At 45.3% G+C, this 18,935-nt stretch overlaps 2 protein-coding genes across 6 annotated transcripts in view; both read right to left on the bottom strand.

The window, feature by feature from the left end:
- Positions 1–1,184: 1,184 nt before the first annotated feature.
- Positions 1,185–6,050, bottom strand: LOC103096501 (carbohydrate sulfotransferase 8-like). 5 transcript variants are annotated; one of them, XM_056810291.1, is made up of 5 exons: positions 5,657–6,022; positions 5,240–5,295; positions 4,673–4,723; positions 2,889–2,986; positions 1,185–2,253 (listed from the first exon to the last, which is right to left on the bottom strand). In XM_056810291.1, exons 4-5 carry the CDS (start codon positions 2,959–2,961, stop codon positions 1,427–1,429), a joined length of 900 nt encoding a protein of 299 aa, XP_056666269.1. In that variant the 5' UTR covers positions 2,962–2,986; positions 4,673–4,723; positions 5,240–5,295; positions 5,657–6,022; the 3' UTR covers positions 1,185–1,426. The 5 variants fall into 5 exon arrangements, with proteins under 5 accessions (XP_056666269.1, XP_056666270.1, XP_007480202.2 ...); XM_056810292.1 differs by lacking the exon at positions 4,673–4,723 and having other exon boundaries at positions 5,657–6,050; XM_007480140.2 differs by lacking the exons at positions 4,673–4,723; positions 5,240–5,295 and having other exon boundaries at positions 5,657–6,030.
- A 4,499-nt stretch (positions 6,051–10,549) lies between these two features.
- Positions 10,550–18,935, bottom strand: part of RTF1 (RTF1 homolog, Paf1/RNA polymerase II complex component) — a 49,665-nt gene continuing 41,279 nt past the window's right edge. The window contains exons 10-18 of the mRNA XM_001381179.4: positions 15,393–15,480; positions 15,179–15,286; positions 14,549–14,626; positions 13,777–13,898; positions 13,594–13,651; positions 13,300–13,377; positions 12,788–12,883; positions 12,171–12,282; positions 10,550–11,458 (exon numbers count right to left, since the gene is read on the bottom strand). Of these exons, the coding sequence (XP_001381216.1) occupies positions 11,352–11,458; positions 12,171–12,282; positions 12,788–12,883; positions 13,300–13,377; positions 13,594–13,651; positions 13,777–13,898; positions 14,549–14,626; positions 15,179–15,286; positions 15,393–15,480 (847 nt within the window). The 3' untranslated portion in view covers positions 10,550–11,351. The remainder of the gene's footprint in view (positions 11,459–12,170; positions 12,283–12,787; positions 12,884–13,299; positions 13,378–13,593; positions 13,652–13,776; positions 13,899–14,548; positions 14,627–15,178; positions 15,287–15,392; positions 15,481–18,935) is intronic.

Here is an 18,935-nt window from a genome sequence, read left to right as displayed (position 1 = left end):
CCTTATAAATCTATATATTTTATCCTCTGCATTTAAAAACATCCTGAGAAGAAGGTCCACAGGCTTCACCTGTCTGCCAAAGGGGTCCATGATACACAAAGAACCCCTGCTTTAGTCTCAGAGTACGTCCTCTCCTTGGCTTAAATGTCTCTTCAGGCTCTGGCACTCAAACCCATTTTTCCCTGATTCTGAACTACTTTAAACTTTCCAATCGCAAACAAAATCATGGGTTTTCCAGAGGAAGCCATGGAGCGAGGACAAGATAGCGCACGGAGAAGGCTTCCGTAATTCAGGGAGATTTGGTTCTCTGAAAATAGTATTCCTGAGGGCTCTAAGTCACCCTCACCCACGATGAACAAGATGTATCCCTGCTCCTGTGGATGCAGAATAAAGAACATTTACTCTCATGACACAGTTAAAAATAATTCCCCCCTAACCTTCCCAGGTGCAAGTTTCCCAGAAACTCCAAGGAGTTGGGAGCTGGAAAGACCCGTTGGCAAAATCTGCCATCTTAGCGGAAGTTCAGGTGAAAAGGTGCCAAAGGAACAGGACGTTCAGACATAACCCGTAACCCAGAAGCAAGGGTCTGGGAAGGAAGGAACGAGGGAGGGAAGGAAAGAAGCAACGAACCCAGGAGAAGGCTGGCAAAAACCCTCTGCTCCTCCCAGAGGCCATTCCTGTAATAGGAGGTGAATAAACTTTCTCCTGCGTCTGTAACAAACAAGGTTATAACTCGGGCTCAGGAAAGGTATGTGTGTGGTTTGTCATCCAGTGCCCGGGCGTCGTAGCTGTAAGACTCCTCCCTCCCCCATTCCCCACCGCCCAGCCCATTTACAAGCCTATGCTGTTTGACTGAGTTACTCCCTGCCTGAGTCACAGAGAAACGATTTCCCAGTGTGAGGGGGCAGCTCCAGCCTCTTCGGGATCCGAAGCCCAGCTGGGATCCCACTTTATACTCAGATAGGCTTTATGTTCCTGTAACAGTGGCCTCCCTGACGCTCCCCCATTAACCACACTCCACTTCCCTACTCCTTGGCTTTCCGCGAGGAAGCGTGTCCTCCCCCCCCCCCCCCGGCCCCGCCCCACCTCCCTGCTTTTGTTCCTTTGAATCCCGAGCTCCCTTCATGGCCCGTGGAGGGTCGAATTCTGCCTCCCACAATAGGTCTTTCTCGGTTTGATCTCGATTTCAGTGCATTTGCTTTTGCTTTATTTCGTCCTTCTCTCTTATATCTGTGTACCTCTGGTTTTACACTCAGGTCAGTGTAAGCTCCTTGAGGGCAAGGATTGGTTTTATTTTGCCCCTGTACCACCCCTCCCCCCAAGCACAACGCTTGGCACTGGAGTAACTCAGCAAAGGCTTGTTGGGTAGAAATGAATCCAACTGGGGTCTGCCAGCCTCCAGCTCCCATCCAGGGGAGGCGGATGATCAGGGGGTCAGCGGATGGTACCCAAAAAGGGTGAAGTCTAGGAAGTAGAGGCTGTAGAGGCCACTCTGCTGCTCGGGGCTGAGCTGCCGGGGGTAGTGGCGGGTGAGCTGGGGGCCCGTGCGGCTCTCGCTCTGGTACACCTTGCTGGAAGGGAAGAGTCCCGGGCTCGGGATTCCCAGGAAGCTGAGCGCGTGCGCCGCCTCCAAGCTTAGGCTCTCGTGGCGGATGAGCACGGCATAGCGAACGCGGCACGGGGAGCACAGTAGCTCAATGGGCTTCCAGTGCACGTCCCACGTGGCCGGCGATTGCCTCAGAACGAAAGTCACGAACTCGGCGAAGGTGAGGTTGCGCTGGTTCTGCTGGGCCCGGGACGGACCGGACCCGCGGACGGCGGTGCGCATGCTGGCGGCCAGGTGCACGTAGTAGGGCTCCGAGTGCAGGAATTTGTCTCGGTAGGCAGAGACGAGGCGCTCCAGCGGGTGCCGGGTGACCAGCACCGGGATATAGTGGTTCAGCATGAGGTCGCAGTCGCGGCGCTGGAAGGAGCTGAGGCGTGTGTGGTGCAACTTGTCCGACTGCACCTCGGCGGGGTCCCAACGGCTCAGGTTGAGGGCGAGCAGCAGCAGCAGCACCCGCCTCCAGTCGGAACAACTGGCCTTGGTCACCTCGCAGAACAGCAGGCGGTGGTTGGGCTCTACCAGCAGCTGCCGAGATACCGGCTTGGGCAGGAGGAGGCTGCTGGCCTGCCAGAGCCTGGGCCTCTTGCAGGCGGCACTCAGCTGCGCCTGGCGGAGCCGCTGCGTGCGCTGCCAGGCTCCCGAGGTGTCTGTGCGGACACAGAAGATGGGATGGCATCAGGGATCGCCATGGAGAGAGCCCAGAAACTGGAGGTAGGAGTTCGAATCCTATCCCAGGCACTCAGTTGGGTGACTCCGCGCAAGTCATTTAAACCTCTCTGTGCTTTAGTTTCCCCATCTGTAAATTGAGGAGAATAATCCCACCTACAGGTGCCTGAGTGAATAGACGAAAAGCGTTTTGCAAGCTTGAAAGCCCTAAGTAAAAACTAGCTATTAGGATGGTGCCTGGTAACTCCACAATCCTCTTCTTTTACAGAAGAGAAAAGTCAGACATCAAATACAGCTCCAGCCTTTCGGGGAGTTCGAGTTTTAGCAATCTTGCTGGAGAAGCATCGGATTGCTTCCCAAAGTTTGAAGGTCTGGGTTCAAATCCCTTTTTTGTTCCATATTGTTTGGGTGATCCTGGACAAATCCCTGATTAACCTCTCTTGACGACTTCAAGCAAATATACGTTTAGTCTTAGAAAATCAGTTGGTTAGTAGATGGAGTTTCCTTACAAGGAGCTCGACTACCAACCATCCCCCCCACCAAAATGAAAGAAATGTGGCAATGAGGCTCATTAGGCCCTCCTTTCCTGCCACTGCACTTTTGCCTGGATGCTTACCAGTTTTAGGGAGATCCAGCTTAACAGGAGACAGGCCCAAAAGAAAGAAAAGTTTGTATGACAGTTGGCCCATTCCAAGCTGAAGCCCAGGAAGCCTACTGGAAGGAATTGAGAGGATGAGAGATGGAGTCAGCTCCCGGCATTCCTCTTCCCTCCCTACTCTGACCAGGGCTGCAGGGATTCCAGGGCCTCTGCCCTGGCCTCTGTCTTCCCTCCCCACAATCTCCCTGAGCCTCCTCACAATTTCTGCCAATCAACTTAGACTGATGTTCTTTTGAGAGCCTTAGCTAGTCCCATTTCCTTCTTTTTAGACATAAGAAAATCGAGAGTCAGAAAAGATGTGAATCTACCAGAGGTCACACAGGTAACAAGGATCTGAGATTTGAACCCATCTTTATGATTCCAAATCAGCCTTGGCCCAGATGCCTCCAGGAAGGAACCCTGCCTGAGCTGCCTTGCCTTGCCTTCCCAGGGCTGGATCTGGAGCTGCCCATTGACTCAGAAGAGATATAGTTGATCACTTTCCTTTCCCTCTCCTTCCCACACCTCCCATCCCCAACTACAGCTAAATGAAGCTGCTCAGTTCAGAGGCTATCTAATCTACCTTTTACTATGATGACAGCAATAAAAGGGTTCAGTGTTTGCTGTGCATGTGATAGGATGGACTGGAGAAGGATATTCTAATTAGAACTAATAACTAGTGTTTATATAGCTCTTCCCAAACATCTCATTTTGTCCTCACAACAACCCTGGGAGGTAAAAGCTATTGTTAACCCCATTTTACAAAAGAGGAATCTGAGGCAAACTTGACCGGGGTCAAACAGCTTCCCAGGAACACCAGCTAATGGTTTTATTATTCTGGGGAATCACATCTTTATTCAGAGAGAGAGAGAGAGAGAGAGAGAGAGAGAGAGAGAGAGAGAAAGGGATATAGGTATAGAGTCCTTAGGTAGTGGGATTTGGGAGGGGATTAGCAAAGGATAACCTCCACAAACTGCCAAGACACTCACTCTCTTTCTCTTAATTCTCTCTTCCTCGGCTCCTCATCTCCTCCCTCCCTCCCCTCCTCTCTCTCCCCCCCTCCCTCTCTCTCTTCTCCCCTCTCTCTCTCCTCTCTCTCCCCCCTCTCTCTCTCTCCTCTCCTCCTCCTCCTCTCTCTCTCTCTCTCTCTCTCTCTCTCCTCTCTCCCTCTCCTCTCCTCTCTCTCTCTCTCTCTCTCTCTCTCTCTCTCTCTCTCTCTCTCTCTCTCTCTCTCTCTCTCTCTCTCTCCCCCTCTCCTCCTCCCTCCCCCCTCTCTTCTCTCTCTCTCCCTCTCCTCCTCCCTCCCGCCTCTCTTCTCTCTCTCCCTCCCTCCCTCTCTCTCTCTCTCTCTCTCTCTCTCTCTCTCTCTCTCTCTCTCTCTCTCTCTCTCTCTCTCTCCCTCCCTCTCCCTCTCCTCCTCCCTCCCCCCTCTCTTCTCTCTCTCTCTCTCTCTCTCTCTCTCTCTCTCTCTCTCTCTCTCTCTCTCTCTCTCTCTCTCTCTCTCTCTCTCTCTCTCCTCTTACTTCTCCCTCCTTCCTTCCCTCTCTTTTTCTCCCCCTCCTTCCCTCTGTCTTCCTCTCCCTCTCTTCTCTCTCTCTCCCTCTCCCTCTTTTCCCTCCCCTTCCTCCTCCTCTCCTCTTTGAAAAACGTCAATCCTGTCCCCTTTCATTTCTATATAGGAGCGCCAGAGTAGAGAGCACAGAGCCCCCTAGAGGCTAAGGGTGGTGACCGCAGCTTGTGGAGCCCCATTCAGTCCATCAAACCTTGGTTAATGAGTGAATCAGCCGACTGATGAACCAGGACCTGCACTGTTCCTAGGGAATGCAAATAAAAAGCAAAACCCAAACCACTTACTATGTAGTGGCTAAGTGCCGGAGCCCCTCCAAGAGCTCCACCTTCCCAAGAACCCCGACGTTCCGCCACACGCTCCCGGGTAGCTGCTGGGGGACGGATGGGGGTGGTGGTGGAAGTGGACGCAGGGACACGCACAGACCTCCCCCCTCCCCCACGCCCCCAGAGCTGCTGAGTCCGGGAGAAAAGTAAAAGCCGAGCCTAGGGACCAAGAAGGACTGTCGCTGCGGAGCCTTTTCTCCCCGTCTGAATTAGGCTTCTCGTGGAACTGTTTCTAGCTCAGGACCTCACTTTCCCCTTGGCCCACCTGACAGCTCCTCCGGGCTGCTGGGGGTGTTTTCAGGATATAGTTATGGGTCCAGGGACCGGCTGTAGGACAAACGGCACCGGCGCTGTGGCAGCGAGCCACATTCCGCGTGCCTTCTGGGTCTCAGCCCAAGGGCTTAATTAACTTCCCTCCCAGTAGGTGCCCTCCTTACCTGCGCTCCCGCGGTGGCTCAGTCTAGGCTACAAGATGTTCAAAATAGCCCCGGGCCTAGGCGGAATCCCAAGTAGGGTGAGGGCAGTGAGGGCCAGGGCGCGGGGCATCTTCATGGGGATGGTGAAGGGTGAGGCTTTGGCCGTTGGGGCAAGGACGGAGAGGATGGGGCGTTTGGGGGTGAAGGTGTCTCAGGATAGGGCAGGGACTGCAGTTTCTGACCAGGGGAGGATGCAGGGGTGGGGGGGACAGGATGGCCCCTCTCCCAGCTCCACTGCACCGGCAGTATGAGACTCGACTCTGGCTCCTTTCCCACCCCTCTCCTCCATTTCTTTTTACCCCAGATAGAAAAAATGTTAATAAGCCTCAGCTCTAGGTCTCCCCAGGAAGGAGTTTCTGGAGCTCTTCTGAGTCTCACCTGGAGAGATGTCAGAGTGGCCGCAGAAAGCTGGCAGCGGAGTCCTGGGCTAAGGGAAAGGCTGAGGAAGCTCTAGGAGAAGGTTGGGGAGTGAGAGAAGGCTCTTGGGGAGGGAGGCTGCCCTGGGAGTACGGAGCAAGGTTTGAGAGGGTTCCCGCGGGAGATCCTGCTCCGAGTGCAGTGATCCTCTGGACTGGACACTACAGCCCGCCCCTCCGGACCTCCCTAGAGACTGGGCTGGGCACCGCCTTCCCCTGGCACAGGTTCAGGGTCCCTGCCCTGCCCTCTCAGATGCCCGAGGGCTAGATCCATCAGTCCAAGTGGGAAACTTCTTTAACTTGCTTCTCCTCTCCCAGAGCTGTCTGCCCTCCCTCTCAGATTTTACTGCTCCAACGGCTCCTTGGAGGTTATCTAGCCTATTTCTTTGAGAGAGGTGATGTGGGAGGAGGGAGACCTGCTTTCAACTCCCTCCTCAGCCACCAAGTTCCTCTGACCTTTGACAAGTCCCGTCATTTCTCTCTGCCTCCATTTCTTCCTCCGGTGGGGGAAGGTTTGAACAAAGGTTCATTCCAGATCCCAGTAGATGATCTTGGAGCCTGATACTTTCCTTTTATAGAATACCCAGAGGTTGTGCCTCTTCCCAAATTGCGCAGTAAGTAGTAGAATTGGAATTAAACCCAGAGGGGTCATCTGAATCCACCTCCATTGCTTTCCACCACACCACACTGGATTTTTCAGCTCAGACACCACTCACTTTCTAGCATCCCCTTTGCTAGGCTAATGGGATGCAGTTGGGGAACTGATAGGGTTAAGTGACTTGGTCAGGGTCATACAGCTACTAAGTGTCTGAGACCAGATTTCAAATCATAAAGAGGAAATTTCCTGATTCAAGCCCAACGTTCTATCCCAAGAAAATGTCAAAATAAACAAGACAATTTCTGAGGTCTCGTCCATCTAACAGTTTAATTAAGATCAACTCAATATTTCTTCCTCTAAGAACTGTGGGAGTAGAAACACAGAAGAAAAACAACTACTTGATCACATGGTTCAATGGGGATATGATTGGGGATGTAGACTCTAAATGATCATGCTAGTGCAAATATCAATAATATGGAAATGGGTCTTGATCAATGACACATGTAAAACCCAGTGGAGTTGCTAGTGGGCTATGGGAGGGGAGGGAAAGAAACATGATTCTTGTAACCAGGTGAAAATATTCAAAATTACCTAATTAAATAAAATAAAAAATATATATTTCTTCCTCTTACCCCTAGTTACCTTTGGCTTCCTTCCGGAGCTCAAAAACTCTGTGCTGGACTGTTCATGCAGAGGACTTTCCTCAGCGCCAACTCCCTTTTTACCTGCCTTTGGAATCCTAATCTTCATGGTAGAACCATGGAATCCTCACCAGGGATTTTTCATTTTTCCCTTTAATTTTGCTCCTTTTCCTCTCTTCTTTTCCCACTTACTTTCCTTGGGACCTTAAACCTTTCACCTCTTGGATTTAGCTGCTGAGTTATCTTCCAGGAGCAGGTTGGCAACACAATCTGTTTCTTGCCTATCTAGAGGGTTTGGTGTGGGGCAGAAGTCTCCCCTTGGAGTCCTGTCAGGCTCCCCCCTAAGCCAGAAGAGCTTCCTCTCTTCCCGTCTTTATCCCTGCCTCCTTCACCCTACCTCATCTTCAGATCTGTCAGACTCAGTGCAATGTGACCTTGGGAAAGCCCAGATCCCCTGCTGCAAACAATGCTTGGGAAAAGCATCCTGCTGCTCCCACTCTGCCAGCTTCCCCCCCACCGACAGGGGCAGTGCCCATTTCGGAGCCCAGCCCTTTCAGGAGGGGGAGGAGATGGGCCTGGATCGGACTCGAGTGAGAACAAGGAAGGATGGCTGAGCCCAAGCCCAGGCTATTTTGGACCTTCTTTGGGCTGTGTTGGGAGTAGGGATGGGGCGCGGGTAGACTTCCAAAAAGGAAAGTAAGGCTTCAGGGGCTTGGGGAATTGTCTCCGTTCTCTATGGAGCAAGCAAGGTGGTAAAGAACAAGATAGGTCTCACAGCTCCCCTCACTTGTGTGCATCCGCCTGGGATAAGGAGTCCCTCCCTGCCCCAGGAGAGGGTGCTCTATGGGAATTCTTCGGAAGGAATGAAACCCCTAAACGAGGCCACAGAGACAATAGTAGGCAGTCTCACACGCCCCACCTCTCACTAGGTAGCTCAGACTAAGTGGATTCTGTAGAATGGCTTGTGCCCATCACTTGACAGAGGGGTTGGCTCCTAGAACCATTGTTCAGGCCTTTACAAGTTAACAGCTTTGAATCAACACATCCCACTCTTAGAATCCTATATGGGATGCCATTTACCCAACTGGGCTTTGCTGGTGCCTAATTCAGCCAAAGGCAGGAAGGGAGCTCCTTTCAGACATAGGTTCTGCAAACCAGCATGCTGGTAGGACTGGACAAACAAGGCCACCTTGTAGTACAGAGCCCTCTCCTACTAGGCTTAGCCTTTCTGCACCATCAGGGTGTCACACTTGCATTAAATACAAGTAATGGAGAAAACAGTACGTTCTCCCCTGTCCCCCTATCTAAAGTAGGTTATTACCATTTTTCCAAATCAACTAGTGGCCTTATTGTGAAAGGCCGAGGGCAGTGGGTCTCGGGGAGGCAGGTTACTTAAGGGTTGAAAACCAGGAAAGCTTCTGGGTTCCTCATCTTTGGCCCAAGAGCAAAGGGAAGTGGGTGAGGTAATAGGAGAAAAGGGAGATGAAGTTTTTTAGGACCACGGCTTTGTGACAGATTTTGCCACTTGGGATGTAATCATTGGATTAAATCTGATCCCCTTGTTAAAACAGGGCATAAAGTTTATTTACAGATATCTGTACAGGTTGAGTGACAAGTCAGGACTCCACACAAACAAAAGCAAATAAAATCATCCCTTCTGAAGGGAAACGAGGCTTTACCCCACACCTGTCAGAAGAGGAAAAGCAAGACCAACATTCAGATCTATACATCATGAGCTCCATATATGGACAGAAGGGAAGATGTTACCTTTCCTGGAAGAAACAGAAAATTTGTGTAAACCAGCCCCTCAGCCAGTGCTCCCATCAGCACCGAAGCACCACAGTGCAAGATGACCTGGACTCTTGTTGCTTCCCACTCTGGGCATGAAACAATCATACACAGCTCCAGAGACCACAGCCAGTTTTTTGGAACCAAGTGATACACCTATGAGCCCGGAGAAGAGTCGGCAGTCTTGGGGAGGGAGGCCAAACCACAGGTGGGCTATTCAGGTGCTGAGCAGAGTTCACCCTTTGGTCTTCTTTGGTTGATTTGTTTTCTAACTAGATTTCAGTCAGTCCAAATGTGAGCCCCGATGTGCTTCAGTATCTCAGGCTGGAGATTTCATCTGTAGTATGTGGGGAAATGGTGGCAAACCAGCTACACTGTGATGCTAATAGCAATTATTTTTAATACAAATTTTTATTACACAGCTGTAACATCATCGGCGCACTTCTCCAATGTTGCTAAATACAGATCTACATGGTGGATCAAAATGACTCCAGCAATTCTGGTTGATTCTGTAAATTCACTTCTTTTTAAAACAAGAAAACAAAAAAGTCCAAGTACATAGTTATATGAGAGGCCCTGGTGGCCTCAGTGACTCAGGCACAGAGTCCAGAAAATGTTTTAACAGTCTGTGATTCCATATTTACACAATAGTCCACAAAGGGTTTCAGTCAATGGACTATTCAAGTAAATAAGTTTTTTTTGTGTTTCTTTTTTTTTAAATAAGCCCATCAATTCTCCTTCACACAATAGAGTAGAGCTGCTTGGGCTCAGTAGCCCTGTTTTACAGTCCATTTGCTAATTTTACACAATTGCAACGGACGCTTTCTTTAAAATTATCCTCTGCTTATTTTTTAAAGGAAAAATATAAACTAAGTTAAAACAACACTGAGGATCTGATAAGCTCGGGAAAGCTATCCATTTCATTTCTAAGATTAAATACAACTTAACCCTTAGCTTTTCTTCATCTCCCTGAGCCTCCCTCCCACACCAACTCCCTATGGTCAAGCAGGGACTTGAGAGGAGCAAAGCAGACCATCAGATTCCCCTTCCCTCCAAAGAAATCATCAAGCCCTCAGTTGTTCCTTTAGTTTAGTCCTTGGTTTAGTATATTTAGCTGTACTTTGTTCTGAAAAGATTTGTTAAATGCCACTTTTATTTACATTTGGAGCTTTACACCTGAGAATGATTATCAAGCAGTCAGCTTTATCTCTTTTCAAACATTCCATGAAGACACACACACACCTTTGTGCTGGCATCACATTAGCTGCACCGACTATATATATAAATATATATATATATATATATACACACACACACATATAAAAGATATATATCATAGATACACACATATAAGTGCATAGATATGCATGGATGTATATATACACACATATGTGTATATCTTATATCATTTATGTGTATATATGCGTGCATATACACAACCGCACATGCTTGGAACATTTTCAATTTGCCTTTTTGTGTCCTTTCTTTCCACTAATGTTAAACAACTTCTCCCTTACTCTCTCTTTTTAATTAAAAAAAAAAAAAAAGCTAACTTTAGAATTGCTCAAAAAGCAAAACAATTTCTAGGAGCCTAGGGTCAAGGGGCATTGAAAGAGCAGCCCTGTGCATGGGGCCAAGGGGAAAGAGCCTCCTTACGTGCCTTCTTCCATGGATCAGTGAGGAGTTACGTCTCACTGCCCTCTCTCGAGCCCGGGCTCTGGACTGTTGCCCCCACCCTTTGCCCTCCCCATCCACTGGGTAGGGACTTTACTAGGGGAATTACTCTGCGTTCAGAGGTGATAGAGAATCAGGGAGGGACTCACACAGCTACAGTAGCCAGGCCTGTTTAATAAGAAGAATCACATTTAATAAGTTTCTTTCTTGTAGTTTCAGATGCTCAAATACAGCTGATAGAAATTTGAAACAGCCGTAGAGAACCATAACAGACTGATACAAAGAGTACTGCATCTTAAAAATGATAAAAAAACACCTGGAAAAAATCCACACACACGTGTGTACACACACACACACACACACACACACACACACACATACACACACACATACATACACACCTCCCTCTTAAAATGTACAATTTTTGGAAACTAAACCAGTTTTCAAAAACTCCCTTCTGCAGAGGTGGAGAAAGATGTAGAGGAGAGAAGGAAGACTGTAGGTGACTAGTCCCCATCCCTGCCAACATGGGCCAAGTGCCAAAGCTTGATGGCCCTGCCCAGGGTGGTACAGGAAGAAGCTTGCCCAGGGCTGCTGCTGCCACCCACAGGCTCTAGCAGGAATCTCAACTCTGCTGTAATACTGAAAATAGGCAGAGTGGCCTAATGAACTGTGATGATGACAAAAAAAAAGCAAATGCAAACTGAAAGACATGGATAAAACCCAAGAGAGCTCGAATCCACACAGGTGGGGCAGCAGGAGGAGAGGGAGGGTGGGTGGGCGGATGAGGGAGATCTATACAGTAAATGGTTTTATGTTACAGATGACTGGCAGTTTAAAGAGTCTCTTCCCAGCGCCCCTGCTGCTCCAGCCCAAAGAGGGCAAACCAAGGGAGAAGAGGAGAGGAGAACATTATCATGGTGCATGCAGGGTCAGAAGCAGCAGGCTGGGCACGCTCAGATAAGCCCTCGTCGTTTCTTGTAGTCTTCTAAGTTCAGAGACCTTCTTGGAGCACCGTCCTTGGCCGGGGGAGCCTTTGACGTGATGGCCAGCGTCTTTGATTCTGGGAGAAGAGAGCATCAAGGCCATTTTCATTAACTAGAAACATTTTTTAAAAATTGATTTTTATTTACTTCATTCTATGTTTCCCAAATACATGTAACATGTTTAACAATCATTTTTTAAACTTCTGATTTAGATTATACATAGGTGGTCATGCAAATCATATTGCAAAGGAAAACACAAACAAAATAAAATAATAAAAATAAAGGAAGTTTTCAAAAGTGTGCTTCAGTCTGGATTCAGAATTCATTGGTTCTCTCTGGGGGTAGACAGCTTTTTTCATCATAGATCCTTTGGAACTGTCTTGACCATAGTAGCTAAATCTTTCACAGCTATCATTGTACAATATTGCTGTTATTGTATACAATATTCTCTGGGGTCAGCTCACTTCACTTTGCCCGAGATCATTTAAAGCTTCCCAGGTTTGGAAACAGTTGTTTGTTTTTTTTAAACTCTGACCCTTCTGCCTTGGAATCAGTACTCTGTTATTGGTCTCAAAGCAGAAAAGGGTAAGGACTAGGCAATGGGGGTTAAGTGACTTGCCCAGAGTCACACATAGGTAGGAAGTACCTGAATGCCACCTGCACTCATTCACAATGATCTATGCATTTGGGTCTTTAAATACTGCTCCAGAGAAGCAGGCCACTAGGGCCCCCTCAGAACAGCCCTGCTGAGATTTCCAGGTCATCTCCAGGCCCATCACTACAGCATACCTGAACTGGGAACTTGCAAGTCGATCTTCACATCAAAGTCATGCACTTTGAACAGGTCCTCTGAGAGGTCACTGGCTGACTTAGAATTGACGTCTTTGTCCTTTCCCTGACCCTGTAATGTAGACACAGACAGATGTCTGAAGATTGACCAGGGCTAAAGAAAAATCGAGAATGACTGGCAAGGAGAAAAGCAGAGGCCTCGGGTAACGAGGTTTCTCTAATTGAAACACTGTTGGAACCCTGCTTTGTCTCACTTTCCCAGCTGGCTACTCATTCTCAAAGGGGAGCATGTGGAGTCGGGGGCATGAAAGCCGCCTCTAAGGAAGGGAATAGAAGTGAACTCCAGATTCCCTCTCAACATCTGGGGACTGAATGGTAGTGAGAAACAGAGTTTAGGGGCATCCTTCTTACTGATGTACAAGTGGAAAAGCCGCTTTTACAACAGGCAGCTTCTTCCTGCTAAGGAGACACAGAAGCTACTTACCAACTTCCTAAATAATGGATAGTGAGTAGGGGAGGTTCAGAACTGTAAGATAACTGTTCCTCTGGGTAGTGATTGGAATGGTGAGCCAAGGGAAAAGGTATTCCTATAAACTAGCTGCTTAGGTAGTACTTGCCTTGTTCATCTCCTTTGGAGCATCTGGTAATGCACCAGAGCCATATTTTGCATTCAACTGGGCCAAGATGGCAGCTTGAACAGCAGGGTCTCTGGACTGAGAAGAAAAATAAATTACATTAAAGGTTCTTCAGCACTCACTCTGACTGCCAGAAAGAAGACTGCCCTCTTCCCAATCCCCCTCCCTTAAAGGTCCATCACCAACTCCATTCTCTGAAGTCTTCCTCAAAGGAAGAGGACAGCTGGAATCCCACTGGTTTTAGCAAAGTCACAGAATCTTCAGGATTTTCACAACTTATGCTATCATTCCAGTTCTGTGACAGAGGTCCATAGTAACTCCCAGGGGAGCTATCTATTCCCTTTCACTTCTGTGACGAGAGGTAGGCCTTGGCTTCAGGTATATCAGAAAGTGTTTGAATCCTGAGCCTGAGGAGAACCAAATGCTGGCGAACTCTCCCTTAATCTCCAAGTATACATATAGTCAAGCCCTTTTGCCCTGACTCCTACACTTACATTGGAAACAATAGTTGGTTTGCATTGCCGTCTGGTGAAGGGATCCATCTGCTGATTCTTCATGTTGTGACTTTCCGCCTAAAACCGAGAACAATGAATTACAGAATCCGAACCATTTATTACCTTCCCCTGTTACCCACATTAGTTTCAGATGAGAAATATCAGAAACATTAGTTATTCTCTAACATCTAAGGCTCCCCTTTCCCAAACTTCAGAACTCAATGCGTTTAGTGACAGAGAAATGACAAAAAGCTGCAGCAAAAAAATGAAATAGCTCATCTTTGCTTCACTCACCACAAGGGCCTTCTCAGACTCAACAATATTCCATTCTCGATTTCGTTGATTGATATAACTGTGGAGAAAGCAGATGATGATGAACAGGAGGCAAATGTCTGCTATGAAAAAGGAACAAGATAGCAGTAGTCCAGGGTACATGCAGAAGAAGGAAGACATTAACTGATCCTGTTCTGGCCTCACCTAATGGCCGAAATATTCTTTGTTCGTTGCCGATCTAGAGCCTCTGCCCGTTCCTCCAGCTCATTCAGCTGATCTTGGATTTGCTTTGCTTTGTCTTGGTCTCCTAAGTCTTCTGCCATGGCCTGCAAACACAGTCATTCATCTAAGAGTCCTCATTTATGCTGGATTATAAATTACATGCTTTCACTCTAGGCACAGTCAAGACAATGATCTTTACTGTAGGATGTATGATCTCAAAATAAAATCAGAAATGGAAGTATTCTGAAAGTGTGTTAATGCAAGGTATTATTTCTATCATAATATGAGGCACCTCCCTACCCAGTTATCTGGTTCCTCAGGGCCACCTAGTGATCAAGATGGTTAATAACATCTTTATAACCAATGCTTAAGGAGGATGAAATGCCAGCAAGAGATACAAAGGATTTTAATGTTAACACGGGGAAACAAAGAAAATCCAACAGATCCCTGCTTGCCTATAGCACTTATGTTGCCAGGTCTAATGATCAGCATTATATCCTGCTAGTTCAGCGGTTGGTTTTATAGGCTTGAGAGTACAGAATTTTAATAGAGGAAACATATAAGTTCACGAGAAGAAAATGACCTTGATTAGTTTGTGGAAGTGAAAAGGGCCAAGCTGAACCTACATCTGTAGTCAGGGGATGCTAAATACTTAGCACGTGAGCCCAGAGTCACTCAAAACACCAGTCATTCCATATCACCTTAGCTCAGCATCCTGGGGAGCCCGAGGCCCCGTCTCAGGACTTCTTCTTACCTTCTCCTTTAGAAGCTGTGTTTTTTTCATGGCATAGTTGGGTGGAGCTTTTCTGAATCTCTCTTTCTCTTTTACAATCTGTACCGGAGAGGAGGAGACATCAGGAATGAGGTAAGAGTCTTGTTATTTTAAAAATATCTTTGTAGATGACATAAACAAAGTCCTTCCTGGAAGTCGCTTCTCTTCCTAGGGCTGAGCCAGGCCCCACAGAAAGAGTTTGTTCCAAGGGATAGGCTGGTGCTGCCTGAGCTATGGAGAAGTTTCAGGGACAGTCTGAAAAAGGAGTATATATCAATAAGCTCTGCAGCAGCTCTTGGGGCTAAGATTGTAATGCTAGCTACAGAAACTGAAGAACACAAAAAGAAGATTTGTGGAACTACAGGGAGTAGAAGATGGAGGATGAATTCAACAAAATACTTTGCAGAAGTAAAATCGTTGAAGCAACAAGTCATTGCAGAATAGCCAGGCTTTCAGACCCCCGAACCCTGGGTTTACTTCCTTCGTCTACGATTTTCTTCTTGGAATCTTCTTCCTCATTCATTAAGAAAACAATACAGCTAAAAAGGTGTCAGACCTCAAAATCTAGCAAAGCCTCACTAGACATCAGTCCCCGGGTTATCAGCTTCTCACCTCTTCAATGTCCTGATCATTGAATTTATAATTCAAAGCTTCTTTAATGGACACTTCCTTTTTGTTAATCTCATCCAAGGTAGGCAGCTGCATGCCAGCAGAGAACATCTGAATATCCCCCCAAAATAAAACAAAGCAAAACAACAAAATGTCAAGAAGAGATCTAAATGTGACTGTGTTACATCTTTTAGTTACCTAAAATCTACCAACTTACTGCTTCTTTCCATTTCATGAATTCACTTTCTGTGAACTCTTGATTTGAGACAAACTCCAGACGGAACACACGTTGGTCATTGCCATGCCTACGACAAAAAGATTGAGCATTATTTAACATATAAACAGTGACCATGAAAGGCACCATAAAGGTACAGCAGAATTACATAATATTTTTTATCAGGATTGCCCTGATAAATTTTTCAATAAATTCCATCAATCAATCCAAAACAAGCATCCCTAGTACCTTGCTGCCTTCTGAATGGCATGAATATTGGACAGGATGGAGGTTCTACCTCTAGTTCTATCCTAGGAACCCATATTAGAAATGATCCAAAGTCTAGGGTAGGGCCTAAGACAACTTAAAAAAATTTTTTTTTATCATAAATGATCATCTCAATAAATATAAATAAGAGGAAGTTTAACATTAAATCCAACATAAGAACTACTGACATTAAAGAAATAAGAATTTATTTACTTTGTATTTTCTCCCAATTTCTCATCTCTACACAAAGTTTTGTTATGGTTTCATCAAGGTGATTACTGCAGTTCTGCTTTCTTTGCTTTGCATTAATTTAGCATATTTGTAATTTTGAGAAAGGAGGGGGCAAAAAAAGGAGATGGCCAGGTCATGAAGCTGAAATGAAGGATAACTAATGGGCATTCATGGAATGTCAAGATATACGACGGAAGAACATTCCGTTGGTGGATGGATTTATATATATTATATATATATATATATGTATATATATATATATATATATATATATATATATATATATATATGATATATATTGGAGGATTTATAAAAGAACATCAGTAAGAATTACATAGGATAAAAAGCACAAGTGGATTGGGATTTGCATTACTGAAGGGAGTACCTACCTTGGTGAAATCATAGATCCATCAAAGTACCCCAGTATTTTTAAAAGTATAGTGATACTCTACTGTATTAAGAAAATATAATTCATTCTTTCATTTCACAACTATTGTGGAATTATTATGCGTGTATATGCATATATTATTTGTGTATAGAGAGATGTAGATAGGCTATCTGATAATTCTTAAAACAAACAAACAAACGAACAAACAAAAAACTACTACCTTCTATCTTAGAATCAACACTAAGTATTGATATCAAGGAAGAATAGCAGTAAGAACTATGCAATTGGGGGTTAAATGACTTGCCCAAAGTCACTACAATTAGAGAGTGTCTAAGGCCAGATTTGAACTCAGGACTTATTGTTTCCAGGCCTGTCTCTCTATCCACTAAGCCACCTAATTATCCCTGGAGTCTTCTTTTATCTTCACTGTGAGAGAAAAATCCCCTACACCCTTATATTAGGATTAGATTTTAATGTTAGCAATAGTTTGAGTTAATCATAATTTAAAGATAAAATTAAGATATAATGCTATCATAAGTGATTAATAGGTTTGTGATTATTTTAGTATAAGTATTATGGTTGTGAATTAAGTAAATAACTGCTTTAACATAGGCCTCAATGACCTAAGTGTCAGCCTCACTGTCAACCTTAACCATCAAAGTTGCTATAACATGGACCCTCAGCAATAATCATGGTCTTGAACTTGTGATCATTATACATCAGGATGCCTGACCAGAACCTGGTACCACCCAACACCACCCACTCTTATCTTTTAAGTCACTAGCTCAGGTACTTCCACTCCCCCCTTTTCTATCAAGTGACTCTGAAGTCATTGTCAAATGATTTTTTTTACCAATGAGAAGTATTTCCTGATTACTTCAAACAATCCAAATCTCTCTATTTTTATCACTGTCCTGAATTATTTCTGTACTGGTATAAAAGTTGTCTAATTCTTTTGGGTATATAGGAAGGTCTCTCACAGTGCTTGGGGTCTTCTGGTCTTGACCAGGAATGACTTTATTATGGAACTTGGTTCTCTCATAATAAATCTAACTCTTTACAGTTTGGAGATTTTGACTCAGCTTATCTAAATTGTGTACCTGTGTTTAAAAAATTATGCAATATCACTAACGTTGAGGAGGTGATCTTGATTTGCAGAAGGTTATTCGCAATGCCATTAGGGAAAGGTCTAGCAACATGGAAAGGTCCTGAGTATTGGGCAAATTAAGAACCATGTGTTTTGTATCTAAAGGTAAAGCTCGTTAAGTGCAAGGGGGCTTATCATTAGATTGATGGCAAGCTATTTCTAGACACAAAAATCCATTAACTTCTTTTGTTTTTCTGGTGATGCTATATAGTTGGGAATTGAGAATTATGGAACATACAATCTTTGAAGAATTAAAATTATTGGTGACTCAAAAGAAAATGGGGAGACATGTGGTAGACACATAAGTAGGTTTAGGCATGTTACTAATGAAAACTTGTGTATTATTATATATATATATAGTGCAAGAGAATTTAGAGCTAACACTTAAGACCAACCCTCCTGTCCTCCTGTCATGGATGAGGAAAACAAAAGTCCAGAGAATATGACTTGCCAATATGTGACAAGCAGCAATCCTGGGATTAAAAGCCAGGTTCTATGATTCCAATTCCAGTCTTCTTTTCACTATACCAAACCAGAAGCAGCAACAAGCAAACTTGGTGTGGCATAGAACTGAAAAGAAGCAGGATCTCACTTCTAGCATCTACCCTATTGCAGAGGAATAACCAGGGCAGGAATCTCCCAGAACAAAAAGAAGCCTATAGTTCTGCCTCTATGAACCAATGCAACTTTCCAGTTGGCTGGTAGAGACTGAATCCAACAGCAGGCTACTCTTGCTTAGACCCAAACATCAGTTAGGAACTTGCAATCCTCAGATCAGTGGGGCAATAATCAGACTTTACCTAGAATCAAGTCATTCTGGGATCACTGAAAGCTTGCAGGTATCCACCCTGTATCTGAGATCCTAGAATAACACAATGTTCAATATCCAAAGAAAGCAGGAATAGGACCAGCCAAGACCTTCCCTGCAGAAGTTCCACTGAGTCTAGCCATAACATCAAGTCAAAAGCCAGGAAGGAAGATGGAAGAATGGGCAAAGAAAAAAAGAAACTGCATTATAATGAATTATCATGATGTCAGGGAAAATGTAGAAGAAAACCAAAAACATCTATAAGCAAAATCTCAGGAAAAAAACCAAACAAAACCACCACAGCTTGAATACACACTCAACTAGATGGAAGAGATGAGTTGTTTTTGTTTTTGTTTTTTTTTTTAAAGAGAAAATGTGTTAGAAACAGAATGAGAGTACTTGAGGGAAAACTGGAAAAGAAACGAGAAGCTATGGAAGAAAAAACTGGAAAGGGAATTAGCAGCTTGGCCCTTAAAAACATTGTCCAAGCAACAAACTCCCTAAAAACCTGGATGGACCAAATAGAAGCCAATAACTCCAGAAGGCAACAAAAAAATACTAAAAAAAAGTCAAAAGGCTAAAAAAAAAACAAAAACCCAAACAAACCAGAAAATGTATTTATCTTATAGCAAAAATAACTGATCTATAAAACAGATCAAAGAGAAAAAAAGTCAATGGAATATTGTACCACCTTGACCAAAAAAA

This window comes from Monodelphis domestica, chromosome 1, assembly GCF_027887165.1.
Source record: "Monodelphis domestica isolate mMonDom1 chromosome 1, mMonDom1.pri, whole genome shotgun sequence".
Lineage (NCBI taxonomy): Eukaryota > Metazoa > Chordata > Mammalia > Didelphimorphia > Didelphidae > Monodelphis > Monodelphis domestica.
The sequence above is the reverse complement of the archived record's forward strand: the minus strand, read 5'-3'. Positions and strand labels throughout refer to the sequence as shown.

Bases quoted from the DNA above. Each gene is read 5' to 3' on its own strand.
- LOC103096501 (XM_056810292.1), bottom strand. From the start codon at position 2,961: ATGGGCCAACTGTCATACAAACTTTTCTTTCTTTTGGGCCTGTCTCCT. The intron at 2,254-2,888 runs GTAAGCATCCAG...GTGTCCGCACAG, and splicing joins GCTGGATCTCCCTAAAACTG to ACACCTCGGGAGCCTGGCAG.